Genomic DNA, 19582 nt, shown 5'->3' on the forward strand with positions numbered 1-19582 from the left:
GCTTCATAAGTCCTTCAAATCTGAAAAGCTCTTCTCCCCACCTATCTGATAAGCACATGCAAAGTTCTACCAGAAAATAAAAAAGAGAGAAACACAAAAACACTTCTGGTGTCATCCAGTGCATGTGTCCAATGGCGCAGTGCTTGCTCTGGGACTGAATAAAGTAAGGTACATGTCACAGTGGGTGTTTAACTCACAGCAGCTCTTGCAGTGACAAAAGGTCACAGGTGAAACATGTACAGTCCATGTATGGAAGTATGTTGGTCATTATTTATTTAGCAAGGCCTTGCCCCTATATGGCCTGTGCTGGCCTGAAACCCCTATGTAATCTGGGTTGCCTCTGAACTAGAGAGCTTCAGCACACATGTGCATCACCTCTGTTGGCATCATTAGGTACTTAGCTTTCTTTCTGCCCTTGAGACTGAGAATTCCACTATAACACAGGGGACCCTGGAACTCTTTATATAGCCTAAGATGGCATGGAACTCATGAAAATCCTTTGCCTCAGTCTCCCTAGTAATGGGATGACAGGCATGAGTCACCACACTCAGCTTTATAATTTTTAATTTAACCAATAATTTTCTATTAATTTAATAAAAGCAACACAGTTCTATACACAATTCCTTGACATATTTGATTTGTTACCCTAATGAAAAAGTATGTAAAATAAAGTTGAAGTTTCTTAGAAAGCCATTTAATCTAGTAATCTCTCTTCCTCTCAGCAGGAGTGTTATTGTGCTTCCTTGTAGTCAAGAAAACATAGTCCTTTCTTAGAATAGATGTTAACTGACAGGTGCAATCACTTTGTTCTTCAAGTATGCCTTCATTTCTGTCCTTCCACACATGCGCTGGCAGTGATTATTTTTTAAAAAGACTCCTTTTTCTTAGATTTTTAAGTCTTTTAGGTTTTTTTGGGTAGCGGGGATGGTGGTAGATTTTTCTGATAAACTTTAAAACAGCAGAGCAGATAACCTGATTTTTCTTACATGATTGTAGAAATATTTAATTCAGGCCTGAGGTTTCTACCCTGCCTTTGCTACTTAAGTTCCCAGATGTAAGGTACACACAAGAGCTGGGCAGATACTACACTGTTGTTAGAATCTACTTTCCTACTGATGAACCCGAGTTATTTCTTACTATGCTTCATTTGGGGTACTTTTAACTCCAATTGGTCAGCCCTGGGGGCCATGTTCTCTTAACTCCTAACCAATGGTGGCCTCTCCTTCCTCTGGTCCTGCACTTTTCTCCTCCTAGTGGTTCCTCTCCGACCCTAAGTCGGGGAAACCTAAACACCACCTATGTCTCTTCTGCCTAGATATTAACTGTTAGCATCTTTATTTACCAGACAGAAATAACTTGGAGACAGGGTCACTTAGCACCTACATGTGGACTCTCTTGTCTCTGGGGCAACCAGTCTTGGAAGCCCCAAATTAACTTTAGAATACAAGCAACACATGATGGCACATTTTCCCAAGTTCTCTTAATGTTAAGTAACTCACAGGGAATTCGTTTACTGTCCTTTGTATTCCATGTTACCAAGTTTTATGACACTGAAAACTGTAGTGTTCTCTTGCTAATTGTGTTACCCCAAAAACCTGCCTGCAGTGTACCAAACATAAACTAAGGGAATTCTTTCCCCAGCTGGCCCTGATTGGTAATAAAGAATTGCTGTACAGCCAATGGCTGGGCAGAAGGAAGCTGGAAGGGACCCTTAGATTTGTGAGGGCTTAGAACGGGGAAAAGGGAGAGAATCACCCAGACTTGGGGGAGAAGGATGGGACATAGGAGCTGCAGGAGGTGGGTGGCCACTGGCGACTTCCGGTTTGGGTCTGGGATAGCAGGGGCATGTTTGGGAGTTCCCAGCCTATGAACTAGCCAAAGCATTTTAAAATAAACCTGCATGCATGCGTGTGAGCTGTGAGCAAGCGAGCTTGCGTGCGTGCGTGCGTGTTTTCCGTTTGAGAACTTGATAGTTCCTGGTCGGATGCCAGTGCATCCCACTGGGATGCCGAAGAGGTGCAGCACGCCCGTTACCGCTACAGAAACCCTAACTCTCCACTGAGAGCTCCTACACAGACCACACATAGACACACCAAACAGGCTTGGAATAGCCTCTAGAACTTTGTGGTTTGCTGCCTATGTAGATGCCTACTGGTAACAGACTATTTTGCCACATAGATGCTTCCTTGCATAGGAAACTTAGATGAATCGTGAGCAGCACAAAAATACATATATTCTTTATAATCATAAAGGCAAAAGTAAAAAGTTAGAACACCAAAGAGTATTTGATGACACAAGAAGATACTCAGAGATTCTATTAAAGTTTTAAAATCTTGCCTAAAGGACCCATCCCACACCTCCTCCCTCTCCTTCCCCCAACCCTCAGTCTCCACAAGGATGCCCCTACCCCACCCCCAACCTCACCAGACCTCCCCACTCCCTGGGGGCCCAAGTCTCTCAAAGGTTAGGTGCATCTTCTCTGACTGAGTCCAGACCTGGCAGTCCTCTCTTGTATATGTGTTGGGGACCCCTTATTAACTGGTGTATGCTGCCTGGATGGTGGCTCAGTGTCTCAGAGATCTTGGGGGTCCAGATTAGTTGAGACTGCTGATCTTCCTATATGGTCGCCTTCCTCCTCAGCTTTTTCCAGCTTTTCATTAATTCAACCACAGGGTTCATTATCCTCTGTCCATTGATTGGGTGTAAATATCTGCATCTGACTCTTATAGCTGCTTGTTGGGCCTTTCGGAGGGCAGTCATGCTAGGTCCCTGTTTGGAAGCACACCATCGCCTCCCCCCTGAGCTGGATCTCGACTTGGGCCTGTCACTGGAGGAGGCTCATGTTTTAAAAGCTGAAATACCAACTGATCAGAGCAAGAAGACAATTAAGTGGAAACATCACTTAAAATATTGTAATTAGGTAAGAATTGAAAGAAGCCTCAATTAGACACAACACATCCCAACCCTTTTCCCTCTTGGATACCTTTGTAGCACCTGACTGCTAAGTCCTGACAAATTCTGTTTGACTCAGGTAAGACGCCTGGTCATTGTTGTTATGAAACCCACTATCACATACACTAACTAGAATAAATAATCACTAGTGTATAAGTGGGTAGGTGTCTGTGATGCTTTGATTAGGAATGGCCAGCAAAGATTCGTGTGTTTGAATGTTTAGCCATAGAGAAAGGCACTATTAGGTGTGGCTTGTTGAAGTAGATTTACCTTGGTGGAGGGTGTACATCATTGTGGAGTCATCATTCCCACTAAATGTGGCAGTACAGAGGGAAGCATACAGGGTCTTTCCTTCCATATTCATTTCAGCTTTAGAAATGAATGAGTTACATGTTCTTACCAACCAAAATTAGGCACATGGTTTTCAAATGGCAAGCTATTACATAAAACACCACAGTAATTTCTTAAACGCCACTGATTTTTGAATGATCACTATTCCTGTTTAAAGTAGTATCGTTGATTGCTGCCCTAGGGTTACTATTGCTGTGATCAAACCAAAAGGAAGTTGGGGAGGAAAGGGTTTCAGTTTATACTTCAGGTAACAGTCCGTCATGGAGGGAAGCCATAGCAGGAACCTGGAGGCAGCAACTGATAAAGAAGCCATGGAAGGGTGCTGCTTACTGCCTTGCTCCCCATGACTTTCTCAGCCTGAGTCCTTAAAGAACCCAGGACTACCAGGCTAGGGATGGCACCACTCACATATTTTACCTTTATAGTTTGTTCAATTTAAAAATTTTATAGCCAGCTGGGTGTGGTGGCACATGCTTTTAATCCCAGCATTTGGGAGGCAGAGACAGGCAGATTTCCGAGTTCGAGGCCAGCCTGTTCTACAAAGTGAGCTCCAGGACAGCCAAGGCTATACAGAGAAACCCTGTCTCAAAAAACCAAATAAATAAAATAAATAAATAAAAATAAAAATTTTATAGCCTTACTGATTTTTTAAACCTACTTTATCATTATACTTCTATATGCTGATATTTGCAAGTTTCCTTTTATACTGTCATTTTCCTTTTATAATTTTCTGTGGTGCAGATTGAATCCAGCACCTCATTCATACGAGGCAAAGCTCTACCACTGAGCTATATACCACTTCTTTCTCATTATTTTAAGTTGTAGTTCCTATTATTTTTGAATGGATAGCTTGGAGTACTTTTGCTGTTGTTTGTTTGGTTTTGGTTTTTTGGCTTACAATGTTTTGACGCCATATTTTTTAATTTTAAATATTCATTCTATTTACACATTTAAAAAAATCTGTCTTGTTCAGGAAAGGAGTTAGTCAAAAAGTATTATATACAGTGATAAAAAAGTTTGAAATTATCATTATACATCATTTCCTACTATAATATAATTGACCTGAACAGTTACCCCGGATTTTATTTATGTAATATTTAAGGTGGAAAAAAGTAATAACTAAAATTTATCTACTCTACCAGAATGGGAGGACTGAAGGACTTCAAAGATACCTGGCATCTTGAAGCTTAGCAGTAGATGAGTTACTGATATAATTTAGCATAGAACCATTCCTCATTTAAAAAAATTTTTTTTTTTTTTTGGGAAAACTTACTACTGAAGCTTTACCTAATAGACATTAAGTACACAGTTTATGAATGAAAGCTGCTACTACTTCACTCTTAAAAACATGCAGGGTTGTTTGAAATGCACCTCTAGGATGTCTCCACCTGTTTCTTTTAACTGTGTTGAGCCCAGGGTTTGAAGCTACAATCAACCCAACACTATCCCTTTCACTTTATGTGTGCACATGAGTATAAATGTAGAGTCCCAAGGTAGATGCACTTGTGTTCCACCTTATTTTTTAAGACACTGCCTATGAAGTTAGAACACACTGACTTGGCTAGACAGGCTGGCCAGCAAGTCCCAGTGCTAGGTTTATAGGGGCATGCTGTTGTACCCACTTCTTTACAATGGTACTGGGGGTTGGCAAGATGCTAAGGAGAAGGGCACTGAACACCAAGCTTGAAATTAGAGAACCAATTGTCCCAAGTTGACTTCTGACCTCTGCACAAACCCCACCATTCCAAAATAGATAAATGAAAGCAAACTTTTAAAAAATAATTACTCATGTTTGCATAACAAGCCCTCACTGATGCATCTTGCCAGCACTTTTCTCTCTCTTTTTAAAAGGTGATACTTCTTAAAATTAAGCAATTTCTTATCTGCATTTCAGAGTAAAACAAAGGCACCATTGTAACAAAATGCAAATGTTTAATTTTTCAAAACTTAACTATACTAATGAAAATAAATTATAGACAACCTTCAATATTTGTACATTATCTTCATATAACTATAACAGTGCTTTCAAAAGACATCTTGTAAAGGATATTTTCACGATACAATGTTTCAAAAATAGGGCAACATTAAAGAACATTAGTCTGAAGTACATCTCACAATGCTGAGAGGTACACTTTATCAAATTAACCAACCGTACTTTTATTCAGAACATGGCTTTTAATGACAATTATTTCTTGTCCATTTCAGTGATTTCTTGGATCCAAAACAAGATCTGTGTGTTTATTTCTTTGAATACATCATTTGTAGACCGTCCTTTCACTGCCATGGAATGATTTGCCTTTTCAATCCAATGAATTTTACTAGGGGCTTGCATTTTCTGTGCTACTTTCTCCAACAAGTTCTAGAAAGGAAAGAGAAGAGGATATTAGAGTCTATTGATAGTAAAAGATTATATTTCCCTTATCTCACTGGACTGACAGTCACTTAAGAGTTATTATTAAATACCTGCTCTATAGGCAACTTTATAGACAATGGAGTATATAATGAAACATCAATAGTAGAGTCAGTCCACTTCTTTCATACACTACAGAATACACCAAGCATCTGCTGACCAAAAAAAGTTAAGCAGATTTGAGTTACTCAAAAATTTTTTTCTTTTAACAAAACTTATTTTTCCAAGGAAACTGTAGTTTTCCAAGGGAATTAGTAGTTTCACACTTGGCTAATATTCAGTAACATGAATGCTGGCAAAGCTCACTTTGGAGTTAATAACAACCTGTCTAAAATTAAGCAAATGTATATCCTAATATCTCCCAAGTCTTAACAATTAGATATTAATAATTCAAATAAAGGATTAGACCTATTTGTCAAATCCCTTTGGGGAGATGTGTTTTGTTAGTATGTTTTTATTTTTATGTACTCCAAACAGTAGACAAATGCACATTTTTTTTGTTTGTTTTTGTTTTTTGAAAAAGGGTGGATGGAACCCTGGCTGTCCGGAAACTCCCTATACATATAACCAACCTGGTCTTGAACTCACAGAAATCCATCAGGCTCTGTCTCCAGACTGTTGGGGTTAAAGGTATGGATCACCACATCCAGAGGCTAAATGTGGCAGGTAATAATCTTGCCCCTAATATGTTTCTTTCACTCATACAAATATAGAATTCCAATTCACCTTTTCACACATTTCATCTGCTGAGCCTGACACAAACAGTACAGGATCCTTTATACGAAAGAGATCTTCGTCTCTGAGTTTATGCTGCTGCTTTGGATGGTGCAGTGGGTAAGAAATACAAATGAGACCTCGAACAAAATCATCAGCATCATCTGGCTCAGTATGACACATCACAGAAGCAGCTGCCCTTGAGCCCATTGAACGACCTAAAACCAATTAAACTCAATTAGAAATATAAACATTTACATACAACAGTAGTGGCCATATGGTAAAATTCAATTTGCCACTTTTTATAAAGAAAAAAAAATTACAGCTCAAAACAGTGTCAACCAACAAATTCCAATGGTCTTAATGGAAACCTACAGTTTTATTAAAAGCTAAAACCTGATCTGGTTTAAGCCAAATTTTAAAAAGAAGCAATTCTTTTTCAATACTTAAAAGAGTGAAGAAATTCTTTTTCAATGAATCAACTTTAAGAGTAATAAAATGTTATAAAAGGAGCCTTGTAAAACACAAATGCTATAAATCTGCTTTAAGCATATAAAGTGCCATAACTACTAAATTAACTTCCTGTTATCAGTTTTAATATTATAATTTATACTGAAGCTTACCTCCAAGAAAAACACCAGCAAGTTTGTATTCTCCTGAGGTCTTCAGGTAATTCTAGGTAAAACAAACAAACAAAAATTATGGATTCCTCTCATATCATATGCCACCAGAAAGTCTTACCATTACTAATATATACAAAAATTTATGTAAAGACAACTGTACAGATTCTTACAGTTCCTTCCTCTTCTGGTCATATATTTGTTATTAATCCTTATGTTGGTTAATATGACAGGAAAAAATAAAATTGTCATTATAAAAATATAAACAGTATACTATTGGGATACAATCCGAGAATGGAGTTGTGTGAGCATTCTGCGTGCATGTGAGAAAACTCTCAGAAAACAAAACCAGAGTCTTGTGACCTCATTTTCTTCAAAACAGAATTGTTCTTGGAATGTGTTTTTATGCTCCTCCTCGGTGTAGCAGATAGGAGCGAGTTTACTTAAGCAACTATTCATGCACGTCTACAGAAAAACGTGTTTTTAACCATGTATAGCTTGTCCCTGTGATTGAACACCTTATTCATGTGATTCTTCTTACTCCTCAAACTATAAATTGCTCGATGCTCTAAATAAAGTTGGTTACTGCATGAGACTTTAGTCTGCCTATATTTCAGCTCCTAGATCCCCCTGCCTCTAGAGTGAGTGGTAAATGGCACCAGGGACCTGAAATTAATTATGAGGTAAGAAAGTGGAGGGAGAACCTCACAAGGAGGAGGTGAATATAACAGGGCAGAAACCAGGGAAAACTTTACCTTATGTCCAAGAGTCTGTGCTTAATTTCTTAAAGAAAGGAGGAGCCTAAGTATCAAAATCACAAGTACTAGACTGCTTGCAAGTTGTTTATGATCATAATCCCTGGTTTCCAGAAGAAGGAACTTTATATGAAGTATGGGAGAGTCTAAAAGAATATTTAAAAAGCATATAAAGAAGGGGAAAGGGTCCTTCTTCAATTTTGGGTCACTTGGACATTGATTCAAATTGTTATAATAAATACTTAAACTAAAATACTTAAGGGCGATAAGGAGGATATTAATCGTAACAAAGAGATGGCTGATGCCTTGAATGAATATAAACTGGATGACCAAACCTTAAAATCGATAAAAGAGGAAAAAAGGAGGAGGTTTTCCTTGTGGAGACGAATTCAAAAGTTATAAAATGACACAAACTAGGCCAGTGAAGGCCTAGTTTCCCTCAGCTTCCTTATTGGAGCTTCCTTTAGATACATATCCTCCATTGCCTGAAAACTTTACAAGCTAGGCAAGCTAAGGCATGGCTGGAAAAAGTATGAGAACCCATCTCTCTCTGGCCTCATGAGCTGTGCTTGCTATTTCCACTGGAATTTAGCAAAATTAAAATGTTTTCCTAATTATGCATAACCAATCTATTTAAAATTCTAGACCAAAAGACAGTGTTGGGCAGTCCTTTCACATTATTTTGAGTGGCAAAGGAAGAACTCTTTAAACCCAGACTAACATAACCATCTGTGTCTTTTTTTTTTGGTTTTTCGAGACAGGGTTTCTCTGTATAGCCCTGGTTGTCCTGGAACTCACTTTGTAGACCAGGTTGGCCTCGAACTCAGAAATCTGCCTGCCTCTGCCTCTGCCTCTGGAGTGCTGGGATTAAAGGCGTGTGCCACCACGCCTGGCTAACCATCTGTGTCTTAAGTGTACCCTCTGCTGCCTCTCCCTTACTTTCCTCACTAAACTGTCTCCTACAGGTATTATAGCACAGAGGAAAAACCTTTGGAATGGATTTACTTACACAATAAAGGCCACAAGATACTAATTACCTTACATTCTTGTTCAATTTATTAAATAAAGGAAAGACGCAATGTCATCAATTAATCATATAGGTCTCTTTTTCAAGCTATTTTCTAGAATTTTCTGATCAATATAATAATTTAATTAATAGTACCATATGTAGTTTGTATTTTTCTTGGTGGCAGAGTATTATATACAGTGCTTTCACTATTTTAATATAATTTGCATATAGGATACTCACTAATTAAATGACATTCAAATTAAAACATTTCAAATCAAAACCACTCTGGAGGTCCTGCTATTAAATAAAACAGGGGGAAATGTCAGAATGTGTCCAAGGATGGAGTCATGTGACAATTCTGAGTGCTTGTGAGAAAACTCCAAGAAAACAAGACAAGAGTCTTGTGACCTGCGTTTCTTCAAAACACTGTTGGAATGTGTCTTTATGCATTACGCCCAGGTGTGGTGGAGAGGAGTGAGATTACTTCAGCTTTTGTTTATATACCTTTATGAAAAACAGATTTTTGCCATGTGTGGGCTATCTTTGTTATTGAATGTCTTACTCATGGTTTGCTTCTTAACTCTTTAAGAGGATATACTCTAAAGAAAGTTGGCTACTGCATAAGAATTTAGTCTGCCTCATTTTTAGGCCCCACTCTCCCAGGTTCATGCCACCAACTAGAGATAAACAGTAAAACCGATAAAAGACAAATTATCTTTTCAAAGCTGGAAATTTCACATTTGATGAAAATAACAGCTAATGTAAATAATTTAAAGGAAATTCAGCATTGTTCTTTTCCTAGGACTTTAAGTCATGCTTATAGACAACATATAAAGGTGGTATATTTGTAATATGCATATTATAGTATGCTTATTCCTCTAGATTGCCAAAACTATATCCTAAAGTTACATTATTTTAGTGGGTTTTTTGAGCAGCAGCATGAAAGAACACTTACGATGTCAACATTCATCTCCATGAAAACTAACTGATGACAAAAAAAAAAGAGAAAAATATGAACATTAAGTAACTTCCATGTACTGCCAAGTTTCCAAGGATACAAGAGAACAAAATATCTTAAATTTAATCAAGACTTTTAATCAGAAACTGATTATAGGTAAATGTATTTTTCTTACCAAAACTGCTTTATATGCCTTAATTCTATGTACAATATTAAGGCCTTTGCAAGTAAATCTCAGGCAAAAAAACCCATGAGATGCAAGGTGGGATGCCAGTGACATCAGATGAGGAAGATTCATATCTCCTGATGCTCCATGTGTAAGAATTATTCCATATGCGATGTTCTTGTTAGGTACCAAACAAACGGCATCCAGTAATTTATTTCCAAAAGGTATTTTTAATTTAACCTAAAATTTGAGAGAATAAGAGTAACAAATTATTTCCTTGATTTTTTAAACATCTGAATATATATATATATATGTTTTGTAGGAGTTATGACTGAATGCATGGCCTCTAAACAAGTCATATTTATAGTATTTAAGAAATATTTACACCTCTGCCCAGTCCTTTCTGCTGGGGCAGACTACTAGCTGGTCTGCTCCCGTGAAGACACCATATTCTGACCTGTCCTAGAGGACCCACTGCACTCAGAGCAGTTGGTAAGACACCCCCACTTCCCCCACGTCCCAGAGCTGCCACTGGGAGCCTAGTGGACTTGGACTCAGGACCCATCACCCACCAACACCCTCCCACCCCCCAACTTCTTCCAATTACCACTTCCCTTCCATCCCTTTCGCCTGGTCCTTTCTGCTGGGGCAGACTCTTGGATAGTCGGCTCCAGTGAAAATACCATATCCTAACCCATCCTAGCGGACCCACTGCACTCAGAGCAGTTGAGGATCAGCTGCACTCAGAGCAACTGGACAGCAACTTGACTGATCCACTGAAGACCCAACAGTCTGAAGGCCTCCCAGGAGATCTACTGCAGCCAGGGCAACAGATCAGCAGCTTCTCTACCCCTGTGAAGGTCCCCAGTTGCAAGGCCCCACAGGTGGTCTGCTACAGCCAGGGCCACAGGCCTACTGGGAGAACCGAAGCAACCCAGAGACAAAAGAGGCAGACTCCAGACGGTCACACAGTTCAACAAACACTAAGAATATCCAGATGGTGAAAGACAAGCACAAGACATACAACAAGAGCCAATATATGTGGGCATCATCAGAACCCTACCACAGCAAGCCCTGAATACACTACCACAGCTGAAAATCAGGAAATCTGTCAAAGTACTATCTCATGAAGATAACAGAGTCCTTTAAGGAGGATCTCAATAACTCACTTAAAGAAATACAGGAAAATACAGTTAAACAGGTGAAGGAATTGAATAAAGTGATCTAAGACCTAAAAGTGGAAGTAGAAACACTAAAGAAAACACAAATGAAGGCAAACCTGGAAGTGGAAAACCTAGGAGAGAGGTCAGGAATTACTGATGTAAATATCACCAACAGAATACAAGAGATAGAAGAGAGAATCTCAGGTGTAGAAGATACCATAGAAAAGATTGACACAAATGTCAAAGAAAACTCAAAACATAAAAAAACTCCTAACCCAAAGCATCCAGGAAATTCAGGAATCAGAATAGAGGAGAACAAAGGTTCCCAGCTAAAGGACCTGAAAATGTCAACAAATCATAGAAGAAAACTTCCACAACCTAAAGAAAGAGATGGCCATAAAGGTACAAGAAGCCTATAGAACACCAAATAAATAGGACCAGAAAAGAAAATCCTCGTCACTTAATAATCAAAACACTAAAAGTGCAGAACAAAGAAAGAATATTAAAAGTTGCACAGGAAAAGGGCCAAGTAACATACAAAGGTAGACCTATCAGAATTATACCAGACTTCTCAGCAGAGACTATGAAAGCCAGAAGAGCCTGGTCAGAGGTCATGCAGACTCTAAGAGAACACAAATGCCAGCTACTATAGCCAGCAAAACCCTCAATCAACAAAGATGGAGAAACCAAAATATTCCAGGACAAAACCAAATTCAAATAGTATCTAACTTCCAATCCAGCTCTACAGAGGATCNTAGAAGGAAAATTTCAACACAAGGAAGGTACCTGCACCAAAGAAAGGACAAGATATTAAGCATCTCACAACAAAGCCAAAAGGAGAAAACCACAAGCACATCAAGCCACCTACATGAACAAACATATCAGAAACCAACAGTCATCTCTCTTTAATATGTCTTAATATTAAGGGACTCAACTCACCTATAAAAAGACATACACTAACAGGCTGGATGTGCAAAGAAGATCCAGCATTTTGCTGCATATAAGAAACCCACCTCAATAACAAAGACAGACACTAACCATCTCAGAGTAAAAGTATGGAAAAAGGTCTTCTAAGCAAATGGTCCCAAGAAACAAGCAGGAGTTGCCATCCTAATATCCAATAAAATAGACTTTCAACCAAAAGTTACCAGCATAATGAAGAAGGACACTTCATATTCATCAAGGGGAAAGTCCACCAAGAGAAAGTTGCAATTCTGAAAATCTATGCCCCAAATGCAAGAGCAGCCACATTCATAAAAGAAACTTTACTAAAGCTCAAAACACACATTGAACCAAACACAATAATAGTGGGAGACTTCAACACCTCAATATCACCAATGGACAGGTCACTGAAACAGAAACTAAACAGAGACACAGTGAAACTAAGAGAGGCTATGAACCAAATGGATTTAACACAAATCTATAGAACATTTCACCCTAAAACAAAGGAATACACCTTCTTTTTAGTACCTCATGGTACCTTCTCCAAAATCGACCATATAATTGGTCACACACAACCCTCAACTGATACAAGAAGAATGAAATAATACTCATTGGCACAGGGGGAAATTTCCTAAACAGAACTCCAATGGCTCAGGCTCTAAGATGAAAAATTGATAAATGGAACCTCATGAAAATGGAAAGCTCCTGTAAGGCAAGGGACATAGACAATAAGACAAATCAGCAAGGTACATAGTGAGAAAAAAATCTTCACTAACCCCACATCCAATAGAGGGCAATTATCCAACATATATAAAGAACTCAAGAAGCTAATCACCAAAACACCAGACAACCCAATTAAAAATAGGGTACAGAACTAAATGGAGATTTCACAACTGAGGAATCTCAAATGGCTGAGAAGCATCTAAAGAAATGTTCAAAGTCCTCAGTTATCAGAGAAATGCAAATCAAAATGACCCTGAGATTCCACCTTATATCATTCAGAATGGCTAGGATCAAAACCAGGTGACAACACATGTTGGAAAGGATGTGGAGAAAGAGAAACACTCCCCCATTGTTGGTGGAACTGCAAACTGGTACAACCACTCTGGAAATCAATCTGGAGGTTCCTCAGAAAGTTGGAAATAGATCTACCTGAAGACCCAGCTACTCTACCAATGAAGACCCAAAAGATGCTCTACCATGCCACAGGGGCATGTGTTCCACTATGTTCATAGAGGCCTTATTTATGATAGCCAGAAGCTGGAAACAACCCAGATGTCCCATGGCAGAATAATGGGTACAGAAAATGTGGTTCATTTACACAATGGAATACTATGGATGGAACTAGAAAATATCATCCTAACTGAGGTAACTCAGATCCAAAAGGACATACATGGTATGTACTCACTAATAAGTGGATGTTTGCAAAAAAATAAATAAAATAAAATAAAATGCGTAGAGTACCCAAGATACAATCAACAGAATTCAAAAAGGTCAAGAAGCTTTAGTGCCCAAGTGCGGACACCTCAGTCCCACATGGGAGGGAGAAGAAGCAATCACAAGTAGGTTGGGAGGGAGGGAATATGAGAGGGACTGTGGATGGGAGGGGGAGTGGAAGGCATAGGGGAACCTGATCTGGTTTTGGGTGAGGAAAAAGGACTGAAGCCCTGAGGGTCAGCGGACAGAATGGAAACAGGCAACCTTGGAAGGTATGAGGTTGGGGGGACCCTCTAGAATGCACCTGAGACCTGGGAGGTAATAGACTCTCAGGACTCAAAGTGAGGGACCTTAGATGAAATGCCTGACAGTAGGGAGAGGGAACTTATAGATCCCACCTCCTGCAAAAACAGGGACTCAAATGAAGGAGAGGGGGCCCATCCCACAGTTACAACTTTGATCCACAATTGTTCCTGTCTGAAAGAATTATAGGGATGGAAATGGAGAGGAACCTGAGGAAAATAGGTTCCTTTTGGCCACTGACAGGCCCAAAGCAGGATCTAGATCCAGATCCAGGGAAGGTCCCAAGGCCTGACACTATTACTGAGGCTATGGAGCACTCACAAAAAGGGAACTATCATGACCGCCCTCCGAAAGATCCAACAAGCAGCTGAAAGAGTCAGATGCAGATATTTGCATCCAACCAATGGACAGAAGCAGCTGACCCCTGTTGGATTAGATAAAGGCTGAAAGAAGCTGAGGAGAAGGGCAACCCTGTAGGAGGACTAGCAGGACCTCTAAACAGGCACCACCAAATAGACCACCACCTCCACACACTGGACCACCAAACAGACAGCATACACCAGCTGATATGAGGCCACCAACGCACATACATCAGAGGGCTTCTGGGTCTGTGCTCATTCAGAGATGACTAACTATCAAGAGACTGGAGGCCCCAGGGAGTTTAGAGGTCAGGTGGGGTGGGGACATCCACGTGTGTGTGTGTGTGTGTGTGTGTGTGTGTGTGTGTGTGTGGAAGGTATAGGATGTAGAATAGTCGGAGGGTAGATGGGGGAGGGAATAAAATATAGAGTGAATAAAATATGGAGTGTAAAAAATAAATTAATTAAAAGAAAAATACTGTCATGTGCTTTAAGTGCTAATATATTAACTCATGTAAGCATTCCTTATAATTCTATGAGGCAATTACTATTATTCCTACTTTACAGATACAGCATAGCAGATTAATTTGCTCAAGGTTACATAACTATTAGCTAAGAATTAAAGTCAGGTTCTTGTTCTGGAGTCTTTACAATTCCAAGTCTGTACTGCCTCTACTGTGTAAACTGAAAACAAGGCTATGATACAGACATGATGATTAACCCATCCTCCTACCTCCCAAAGGTTACCCAGAAGATACTGAGGATAGGCCAGTAGCTTACCTCTGTGTGACTCATTTTCACTGTTGAAAAATAAGCGTAAGGTGCACTACATCTGAGAAGCAAAGGGCACCTCTCTGAAAAGCAGATTCTGTTGTCAGAGGTGAGTTGTCAGACAAGGATATGACCCCAAACTAGGAATGAGCACATTCAAAATCTGAAATAGACACAATTAGAAACTCTTTATGCACTGGTATCTCTGTGCATAGTTATTACTCAACCATATATTATTATCAAGATTTTTATGAGCACTCAAAACTAGTTACAGGAGCTGGCAGATATTATATAAGATAAAGCAAATTTGATACTTGGACACAGACGCCTTAAAGTAGTTCATTCCAAAACAAGATGCTGTACCTTTTAAAAATCTATTTGGAATATATTTATAAGAATCTTCATCCTTAAGCTGCCCAACTTAATTTCTATGTGTCTACTAAATAAGTTCCTTCGTTATTCCTTTTTCGATACAATCTCAACAATTTTTAATTATTTTCCCTGAAGCTATTAAATCATTTTCATCATTTCATTTTCTCTCTTTCATATAACAATAGTCCTTGTCGTGTGATCCTAAAGACTCTGGGTTTGGCTACCAAAACATTTCAAAGTTCTACTTCTGAGTTAAGCTATGGCAGATTTCTAGAAATCTCGAACTGATTCTTCACCCTGAACCACAGAGAAAATCTATCGCGGGATTTTTTTCATCTTCAGCCAGAATCCCATAATGAAGATAGTCTGAGAAAACTTAAAGCCAAATTTTAAAGTCTGGAACCCAGTCTAAGTCACAACTGATCTGAAGAACTGTAAGCACTAAAAGCTACTGTAATTTTTGAGATTCCCCTTTTATTGTGAGAGCTTTCATTTTTTCAGCATATCACTGGCATGAGAATTTCCATTATCATCCATGTGCATGGACATTTGTTTATTCAGTAGGTAACAGTAACATGGTTCAAAGCTCAAAAGATTCGAATATATATATATATATATATATATATATATACCTTTGTCAAAATAGCCTCTTTCTAATTTTTTTCTTTTTTCTTTCTTTTTTTCTTCTTCTCTTCTTTTTCCTCTGTGCTCGTTCTAGTCTTTTAAACTAGGGGAACGCAATCACTCAAGAGAGTGAAATGGGGGAAACTAATGGAAATACCCTACTGCTCCTTAAAAAGACTTAAGCTAACATATTAGTCTTGCACCTCTATCCACAGCAATGCACTTCCTCTTCCAGTTCCAAATATATCAAGTACTGCCAGTTTTTGTGTGCCCTGAAGGCTTTTATTAATTCAGACCAGTTTTATTGATTCCCCCGCCCCCCCCCCCCACCGCTGGTTTAGCCACTGCTTTTTAAGAGTTCATTATTCAACTGTTAATATCTCCAAGGTCTCTTTCCCAGTGACTACTCCCCACTCTCGCAAAAGCCAGGCTGGGTGGGGCATGACTATAATCTCAGGATTTGCAAGGCAGAAAGGAGAATCTCTGCAAATTTGAGACCAGACTGGGCAAGACCCTGTCTCAAAAACAGAACAAAACAAACAATAACAAAACTAAACAGAAAACACACACACACACAACCAACCAACCCCATAAAGAACTCTTTCCTGTCATTTTAATGGGATTTCAGAAAACAGTACACTTAGATACATGTTTTAAAGTTAATATCAACCTGGGAAGCTCTTCCAGACTAACCTGTGATTTTAAGGAAAATGGCTTTCCTCCAGACTTCACTAGGAACTTGTTCTAGACTGCTTCAGCAACACCGAAAACGTCCCATATGGTAGGTAACAGCTCGAAGCAACTGTTATCTCCGCCCCCCCCCCCTCCCGCTTTAGATAAGGGAGGACGGAAGCCTGGCTCAGTCTCAATGTCTCCCACAGCAGAGGGAGAACACCGCACCAAACCCGGTAGAAACAAGGTGACGACTGATGACACAAAACAAATATAGCTGATGCGGTACCGGGTTCAAACGACTTGGACAGTCAAGCCAACAGTTTAGGGGGGAGGGGCTACCTACACTCACAAGGTAGTTATTTTATGGTAGTTAGCTTCCACTAAGCTCCCCAAACGCCACGGCCACCCGACTTCCAGTTTAAAAAAAAGAAACATTTACTCACTGTCTGTTCCGTCTGCAGCACTACCTAGGCTGTCACCGCGCGAACAAAACTGTGAGTTCTAGGATCGCCGGGGTCGACCAACCAAACGACCAAAAAAATTAATAATAATAATAATAATAAATAAAAATCCAAACCCGAGGTTAGAGGTCGACGGGAGCCGTCGTTTATTCGCTTACCGAACGCGCGCGTCCCGGGCCCGTCTGGGAGGAGGCTTAGCTCCCGTCACCCCCGACAGCTCGTGAGAGTCGCCGCGGCCCGGCTCCACCTGCCCATCGTCCCAAACCCGTGTCCACCCTCCTCGGCAAAACAGACCGTCGGCGGCTGCCGGCCGGGAGCGCTTGGCTTCCACGGACGCCTCGGGCGGAGGAGAGCAGCAGCCCCCGAGGAGCTGCCGGCCGGGCTCACCACCGCTGCCCCCACTTCCCGCCGCCGCGCTTACCAGCGAACGCACGAGTGACCGCCAGCGCCCAACCGCCCTCACTCTCTTCAGGGAGTGAACTAACACGCTCGAAGCGACCGCCTCGCCGCCCCCGTCAGCGCGGCCCGCTACTGCGCTGGCGCACGCAGGCTTCGCCCGGGGCTCGTGGGGCGCGCCGCGAGGCTCGCCGGGAAAGAGAGTTTTCCGCCCGCTTTAGCTCGGCCACGCCTCTCGCGGGCGCCTGGAGGCTGGACTCCTGAAGCCGGAGTCTGTAGGCTAGGACCGCCGAGCCGAGCGCGGGAAAGGATTTTCTTCTCGCTGCCTTGGCTTCTTCCGGTCCGATCGGCCCATCGGAAGACACGGAGTCAACCCTGACAACTTCTTTCCTCACATCCCGCCGTGAATTCTTTATCCCTTTGCATTTCAGGCGGGACCAAAACAAAATCTTGCACTTAAAACTCTCTCTCTCTCTCTCTCTCTCTCTCTCTCTCTCTCTCTCTCTCTCTCTCTCTCTCTCATCAATCATCTATCGATCTATCCATTCACCTAAAGTATTTTTATTTTTTTGGCGACTTGACCTCGTGATTCCCTGTGAGCTTTGTAGATGGCTATGTCAAAACAGCGTCTAAAGGTTGGATGCTTTTCATCTGCGCCAGGCTAGGTTAAGCCTCCCACATTATCCTTGCCTGCTTTGTCTACCGGTCATCTGAAGGGTGGGTTGCTAGCATCCTTGTGCCCATCACTTCATTTGGATGACCCTGAGGGTATATAGGACCCATCCACTCAGTCCCACCCAAAGACTCTTCGTACCTCCCTCTTTAGAGCCAAATAATCAGAATTTCCTCCTGTTCTTTCAGGGGCTTTGCCACTTCACCCCAAACCTACCAAGCAAGCCCTACTGCAGAGGTTTGACTCTTCCAGTTCCTCAGATTGCAGCTTTTACTTAGGACTTCATCTCCATGTCCTTTTTGTCTTTTTCCTTAAGGTGTGTGTGTGTGTGTGTGTGTGTGTGTGTGTGTGTGTGTATTTATTTGACTGAATCTCCTGATTAGGATAACTCGTGGCAAATGTTTGCTAAATGACTTAAATCCCCCTTATGTACTTGGTACCTGCCCTCTATTCTGACACAGTACATATTAAGAAACAACTAGGGGGAAGCCATTTATGACAAGTGCTTTCTCAAGTTACAGTCTTAACATTTTTAAATTAACACTTCCTTATTGTCTGTTAACCTGTCTTCCTTCTTTCCCTCCTCTGCCCGTTTTTCCCCCAGACTCTCTCCTCTCTTCTTTGGGTTCTTGAGTGTGTTACAGTGTCAAAAACCAGGAGCCAACACTGAGATGTTGCAAGGGAAAATTTTTACTTTTACAGCCAGACAAGACTTACACTCTCCTCAGGAGTAGGAGAATAAAAGCAGCCCAGACCAGAAACAGGCCTTTTTATGGCAAGTGAGCAAGTGATTTTAAAAAGACAGACAAAAACAAAACAAAACAAAACAAAACAAAAAAACCAAGCCAACAAATGGAATTTTGGAGTTATTTTTATGAGTTATATTTTTATGAATTATGGAGTTATATTTTATGAATGGTACATACTCTGAGTAGACAGTGAACATACCATGAAACAGTTTATGGTCACCAATTCTTGCAAGAATAGAAACAGTTTACAATGTATTATTCACAAGATTACTGCAGAAGAACATGAAAACAACAACTAATGAAGTAATTAAGGTGACCTCTAGACATGGGTGTGCTTATGGTGTGATCAGTCCCTTAATGGAGTGATGGAGTCCGTACTCCCACTGTCCGCTCTACCACTAACACATTGCCAGCTCATGTCTGATACCTTTTCTATGCTTTATTTATTTACCTGTCCTAAGTTTCAATTTCCAGTAATTGTACACTCATTTGCAGCTATCATCAAATTCTAAGGGCATCTTATTATTTCTAGAGGAGACTTGTCATTCCCTCTCTTACCTTTCACGCCAGACACCCACCAACATGATTTGTGACTACTGAATGGAGTCACAGAATGAGATCTTTGATCTGTCACCTTGCACTTGGAATGTGTAAGTGTACCCTGCTTCTTCTATCACTGAATCCTATTAAACAGTTTTATGTATCCGTTTACTAGTTTATGA

The 19582-nt window shown here is 40.5% G+C and overlaps 1 protein-coding gene across 1 annotated transcript; it reads right to left on the reverse strand.

Moving 5' to 3' along the window:
- Positions 1 to 5218: 5218 nt before the first annotated feature.
- Tex30 (testis expressed 30) lies at positions 5219 to 17577 on the reverse strand. The gene is made up of 6 exons (XM_021166859.2): positions 17464 to 17577; positions 14920 to 15073; positions 9945 to 10175; positions 7051 to 7102; positions 6440 to 6645; positions 5219 to 5662 (listed from the first exon to the last, which is right to left on the reverse strand). The coding sequence occupies exons 2-6, from the start codon at positions 14932 to 14934 to the stop codon at positions 5489 to 5491; spliced, it is 678 nt and encodes a 225-aa protein (XP_021022518.1). The 5' UTR covers positions 14935 to 15073; positions 17464 to 17577; the 3' UTR covers positions 5219 to 5488.
- Between the last annotated feature and the right edge of the window lie 2005 nt (positions 17578 to 19582).

Source organism: Mus caroli, chromosome 1, assembly GCF_900094665.2.
Source record: "Mus caroli chromosome 1, CAROLI_EIJ_v1.1, whole genome shotgun sequence".
NCBI lineage: Eukaryota > Metazoa > Chordata > Mammalia > Rodentia > Muridae > Mus > Mus caroli.